At 42.9% G+C, this 6000-nt stretch overlaps 1 protein-coding gene across 2 annotated transcripts in view; it reads right to left on the bottom strand.

Moving 5' to 3' along the window:
* Nucleotides 1-6000, bottom strand: part of CNTROB (centrobin, centrosomal BRCA2 interacting protein) — a 58015-nt gene that overhangs the window by 50299 nt on the left and 1716 nt on the right. For both annotated transcript variants that reach the window (XM_006899145.1, XM_006899146.1), the window contains exons 3-9: nucleotides 5676-5757; nucleotides 5060-5216; nucleotides 4049-4165; nucleotides 3731-3847; nucleotides 3313-3411; nucleotides 2131-2367; nucleotides 1395-1541 (exon numbers count right to left, since the gene is read on the bottom strand). In XM_006899145.1, coding sequence (XP_006899207.1) covers nucleotides 1395-1541; nucleotides 2131-2367; nucleotides 3313-3411; nucleotides 3731-3847; nucleotides 4049-4165; nucleotides 5060-5216; nucleotides 5676-5757 — 956 coding nt within the window. The remainder of the gene's footprint in view (nucleotides 1-1394; nucleotides 1542-2130; nucleotides 2368-3312; nucleotides 3412-3730; nucleotides 3848-4048; nucleotides 4166-5059; nucleotides 5217-5675; nucleotides 5758-6000) is intronic.

The following is a 6000-nucleotide window of genomic DNA, read 5'->3' as shown; positions in this document are numbered from 1 at the left end:
AGCTTCTCTATCCATTCGTTTGTTGATGGGCACCTGGGTTGTTTCCAACTCCTTGCTATTGTGAACAGAGCCGCGATAAACATGGGTGTGCATAGATCTGCTTGGATGTCAGTCATGGTCTCTTTGGGATATATTCCCAGTAGTGGAATTGCGGGGTCAAATGGTATCTCTAAGGGGAGCTCTGGTGGCCTAGTGGCAAGGAACTGCAACTACAATCCCAGAGGCGCACGGTTCGAATCCACCAGATGCTCTGCCAGGGAAGGGACAATCTCCTCCTATACCAGTCAGATCTGATTTGACAGTACACTCACACACACACACAAAATTTTTAAAAAAAGGTATCCCTATTTGCAACTTTTTGAGAAAACACCATACTGCCTTCCACAGTGGATGCACCATTTTACACTCCCACCAACAGTGAATAAGAGTTCCAGTTTCTCCACAGCCTCGCCAGCATTTGTTGCTTGCTGTTCTGTTAAATTTTGCTATTTTGACTAGGGTGAGATGACAGACACACAGATCAATGGAATAGAACTGAGAACCCAGAAATCAGCCCATCTACATATGGTCAACTGATTTTTGACAAGGAAATGAAATCAGTTAAGTGGGGAAACAACAGCCTTTTTAATAAATGGTGCTGGCAAAATTGGAAAAATATCTGCAGAAGACTCAAGCAAGACCCACACCTCACCACATATACAAAAACCAACTCAAGGTGGATCATGAATCTAGGACTAAAACCAAGGACTATAAACTTCATTAAAGAAAAGCTTGGAAGAATTCTAGGAGTTCTAATCCAGAACATAAACAGTCTTCCAAGTAGCCTGAAAAATCTAAAACCAGGAGAAGATAAAAATAGATGAATGGGACCTTCAAAGAATCAAATCCCTATGCACATCCAAAAACTTCTCCAACAGGGTAAAAAGGGAAGCCACAGACTGGGAAAAAGTATTTGGTAATGACATGTCAGATACGGGACTTATATCTAGAATTTATAAAATACTTGAGCACTACAACAAGATAAAGGTGAATAATCCAATAGAAAAATGGGCACAGGATATGAACAGACACTTCACCAAAGAAGACATTCAGATGGCCAACAAGCACATGAAGAAATGTTCAAAATCCCTAGCTCTAAGAGAGAACATGGTACTTTTAACAGATTGGTCTATTCACCCTGAAAGTAACATTAGGTCAGCCTGACATATCATCAAAAACTGTTAATCAGTAAGAATGGATTCTGAGTTGAAGACAGAAAACTACCTACACTACCTAGAAATCACCAATGAAATAAAGCACCAACCTGAAATGTCTGTGTAAAGACTGAGTGGCCTCTCTGCCCCAGAACTACCTCTTTCAACCAGAAAAAACCCACAAGGGCTCCACCTCCTGACCTGCACCAAGCTCATCTCCAGTTGTAAGGCATCTCGCTCTCTCCGTGCTGTGTCCAGCTCTCCTTTCAAGTGCTGCATCTCAGACTGCATCAATGCCAATTGCTGCTGTGCCTCCCGGGCTACCTGGGCTTCCCTCTGAGTATTTCCCTAAGAAAGAGAAATAAAAAATCAAGTACATGCCTCATCCCCTGTCTCTGAGGTACCTCTATTCCCCAATTCATCCCTTGTTTCTTTCTTGCTTCTCATGTTTGTCCTATCTCCCCACCTCTGTTTTATTCCATTCTGGACCTTTCATAGACTAGATAGCCCAGTCTTTTTTGGCTGACCCCGTCCACTTTCAGTATTGTTTCCTAAATATAGGGAGGGGCAATTAATAAAGCAAGCTCTGGTTTACTTGTTCACTAATCTGTAGTGAAAAATTTCACATGGATTTCATCTTTTCTGTAGCAAGGTACAATGGGTTCAGATAGATGCCTGTCATAGCTAGCAGCAGAAACTTTTTTTAACTGTTTGTTTTATGCACTCACATTGTATTTCATATAGCCATTCCTGTTATCTTTGATGTGAAAAATGTAAAACTGTTCATTAAGTAGGGCCATCATGCTTGCCTTGTTACTGGGTAATCTGTCACTTTATATAATTTTCACTCTCCATCCTTGTTCTCACATCATATGCTATTAGATTTTACTCTGTCCATTTGTTCCCATTCCCCAATTCTGCCAATTGATGCATTTACCTTCTCCTTTTCCAGCTGAGCCTTTCCTTCTTCTTGCAGTGCCTGACAGCAATCTTCAAGCTGGTGCTCTCGCTGGGCCCATGTCTGCCGCTCTTCTTCCAGGGCAGCCTGAAGCATCTCCAGCTGTCGATGTTCACTGAGCTGCCCGGCCCGAGCCTCATCCCGTTCTTCCCGAAGGACCCAGCATTGCTGCTGTTCGAGCTCCAAGCTCAAAGTCAGGGCTTGCCTTTCCTCTTCCTACAGCCCCAGGAGAAAACGAAAATCCTTTACATGCTCTCAAGAGACCAGCAATCTTCTCCCTCTTCATACTATGTGCCTGCTGAGAATTATGTCCCTTCAGATACAAGCGTTAACAAGCCCACAAGACTGTGACAGAGTAGATAAGATCTATTCCTGAGTCAGAATAAACCTAGGTTCAAATCTCATTTATATACCAGTCCTGTCAGTTATTGTGTTTTCTTAAGTACAGACCCTCACATGAAGGATCTAATAAAAAAAATAAAGTAAAAATTGTCTCAGGAGTAATAATTTGAGGATTCAAGTTTAAAAACATACGTAAAGCATTTAGCACCACTTCTAGCACATAGTAAGTACTTAAAACACAGCTATCACTAACACCACCAAAAGAAATGCTATGAAGACTAAATTAAGCAGCAAACTTCCATCCCCAGCATGGTTGAATAGAGCCCATTAAGACTACAAGTACCAGCATGCATGTGACAAGCAAGCTCAATGCAAGCACCAAGATCCAGACTGGGCTTCTGACTCATAAGGGTAATCATATTATCATTATCACTCTCAGAAACTAAAGTCTCATCCCACATCCTTTTAGGTGATACCCTAGGCCAAAGTTCTCAAACCTAGGTGAACAAAGTAAGCTGGAAAATTTCTGAAAATATTGAAGCTCTCTCATCCTCATCATATACGTATATATAATGAAGTACATATCTTAGGGATGGGTCTCCAGAATCCAGGGTTTTTTTGTTTTTTGGTTGTTTTGTTTTGTTTTTTTTTTTTCAGAATCCAGGTTTTAAAATAATTCTGCAGAAGATTCGGATGCTCTGTGTGTACTAATTTGCAAAGTTTCAAGAACTTCCTTGGTCCCAGGGCCCATTTATTGGACCTTCAAACTACAAACTCTTATAACTCAGCACACAAATGAACACAGGCCAGCATTCTTACCAGTGTCTCTCTTTCCCGTTGCTGCAGTCTGGCACCTTCCTGCTCACGATTTAAGGCCTCCAAGGCCTCAGATAGGCTTTGTTCCAGGCGGGTTACTGTCTTTCAGGGAGAGGAAAACACAGAACAGAGGAGCTGAAGAAAATCCTTGTGCACAACACTTAAGAAGCACTAGCAAGTAACTGAATGACTTGGGGACCAAAAAGAAGACTACTCGGTATGGAAGAATTGGGACTATCTCAATTCTGAAAGCATAACAGAAAAGTGTGAAAGGAAAGGACGCAGAGGAAGAGTTTGTAAGCCAGGTACTGTGAAATCATAGCCTATCTGTTGAGAATCCTAACTTTGGAACTATCTCTGCTTCTTTTCAGCCAGTCATCTGTGACCTAGACTTTAAGGCCTTATGACTCCAGTTGCCTACCTCCTGCTGTTTGCTTCTGGTTAGTTCAGCTGCCTGGCGTTCCTCTTGAAGTCCTCGAAGCACTTCTGTCCGCTCGGCCTCATGTCGGTTCCAGCCCTCCACCACATGAGCCAGGGTCTCAATAAGGACACATATGACAGAATTTCAAAATAACTCATCCTTCTTTCCATTCAAAAAGCCTTCTTTTCTAACAGTTGGCAAACCTAGTCCTTATCTAGCTCCTAGCATGTACAGCAAAATGAGGGCTGGCCAGCCTCTAATTTACCAGCCCTTATATTTCCCAGGGAGAGACTCACTTGCATCTTGCTACCCTGGTACCTTGTCCAGTTGTTCAATCATGATGTCCTTCTTGCGGTCAGCAGCCACAGCCACGGCAAACTGTTGCTGCAGCTCTAGTACTCGGGTCTGCAGGCTCTGAATATGGCGCTCACAATGCTAGGAAGAGGAGAGAGTCCAGGTGTTGTTCATCTTTACTCTGACCAAGGTTCAAACTTTCCAGCTCCTTTAAAGGGAAGTGAGCTGGAAGCAGGGACCCGCCAGCCTCCAGCAACAAAACAGAGTTGGATATGGAGAGTAAGGGGTCCTGGATCAGGAACGCGTAAAACCTCCAGTATTCTCTACCTTCTCAAGAAACACATGCTCAGCTTCCAATGCTTTTGTTTTCTTGAATCTCCTGAGAAAATCTCCTAGAAACCCTTTGGTAGGGGCAGCAGCCTAGAGTACAAAGCCTACGGGAAGGTGTTCTTGTCTTAGGTAGAAGTCCAAGGGATTTAATGTTAAATATAGTAAAGATCAAGGAAAAGGCTACTCATTCATGCTCATGCAATTTAAAATAAAAGAGATAATTCCAAAATGGCAACTGATGATTTCAATATATCCTCTTCCTTGTCCCTTTCAGACACTAAATGAGGCTCCCACCAACATCTAAAAAGCCTCTACACTAACTAGCAAAGCTCATTCAGTAAACGCTTATAGAGTTCTCTGTGAGTCAGGTATACTCAGATCCAAGGGAGGCAGTAATGAGCAAAACAGACAAGGGACGACACTCATGGACTTTAGATATGAAAGGGGAGAAACAAAAAAGATATACAAGACTATAATAAACTATACAAAAGTAATAAGAGAATTGCTTGAGTGAATTTGGTGCTAGAGGAAAGGGGGAGTCATTTTAGATTGTTAGACACCATTGAGTTGATTTTCAATTCACAGTGACCCTATGTGACATCAGGTAAGACTAGTCAAAGATGGTCTCCCTGAAGAGATATTTTGAGCAAAGTTCCCACTGTCAAGCCCCATCAGCCTTTTTCACACTCCACTTCCTGATCTCACCTTTCGACGGGTGTGCTCTGAATCCAACGCATCTCTCAGGCCCTGATAATCTCGAGGATTGAATGGTGGCCCTGGCCGAAGGCTGGTGTAGCGGGGAAACAACTCCTCCAGGGCTTGAGCTGAGCTAGATGCAGATAAGTCTTGCAAAGGCCGAGTGCTGAGCAAATCAGGTAATGAACATTAGGGTTGTTAAAGTTTTTGAGATCCACAGTCCAGATGGACCATTTCACAAATGAGGTAACTAAAACCCAGAAAGGATCAGTAATGTGCTTAAAGTAATACAGTTAGATAGTGACAGAGCCATAACTACGACCAAGGTTTTGGGATTCACGCGGCAGCACTATGTCCTCAGTATCGCTTTCCCTGCAATAAAGATCTCAGCAGACACAAAAGAATTCTTCAGGGGAAGGAGAACTAGAGGTTGAGAGGAAGGTGGGTATTAGGCAGAAGATGCCCATGCTCCTGAGGGGTGGTGAGAAGACAGAAAAGAAAAAAAAGATGAAAAATGAAAGCTAAGGAACAAAGTTTTTAGGTTCTTAAGAGGCATAAAACAATAAAGGGAGAATTAAAGAACACTTGCATTTCTAAGAAAGCAGATAAGCTAGGAGGAACTCACTTGAGCAATGTAGCTGTGCTGTCACTGTCAAAGGAGTCTTCTTCTCGTCTCTGGGAGCTGGCACCTGGAGTAAGGGAGTCCCCTGCAGGCAGCCAGCACCCCAACAATCAGGGTCAAGAACAAGAACCGAGAAGAGAGGTCCTGCCTTTGTATCTCACTCATTACCAAAGCGTGGAAGCCCTTTCTCCTGAAATCTCATATATCTCGAAGACCTAGGTTTTCCTCCCTGCTTCCTCTCTCCTGCTTTCTTCCACCTCTCAAACTAGGTCCTCCCAATTTAGGAGTGTACTCGAGAGAAAGAGTTTACACTAGGGAAGGAAATTTA

Source organism: Elephantulus edwardii, unplaced genomic scaffold (assembly GCF_000299155.1).
Source record: "Elephantulus edwardii isolate Elephantulus edwardi_28Jun2011 unplaced genomic scaffold, EleEdw1.0 scaffold00246, whole genome shotgun sequence".
NCBI classification, from domain to species: Eukaryota; Metazoa; Chordata; class Mammalia; order Macroscelidea; family Macroscelididae; genus Elephantulus; species Elephantulus edwardii.
This window is presented reverse-complemented; position numbering and strand designations above follow the sequence as displayed.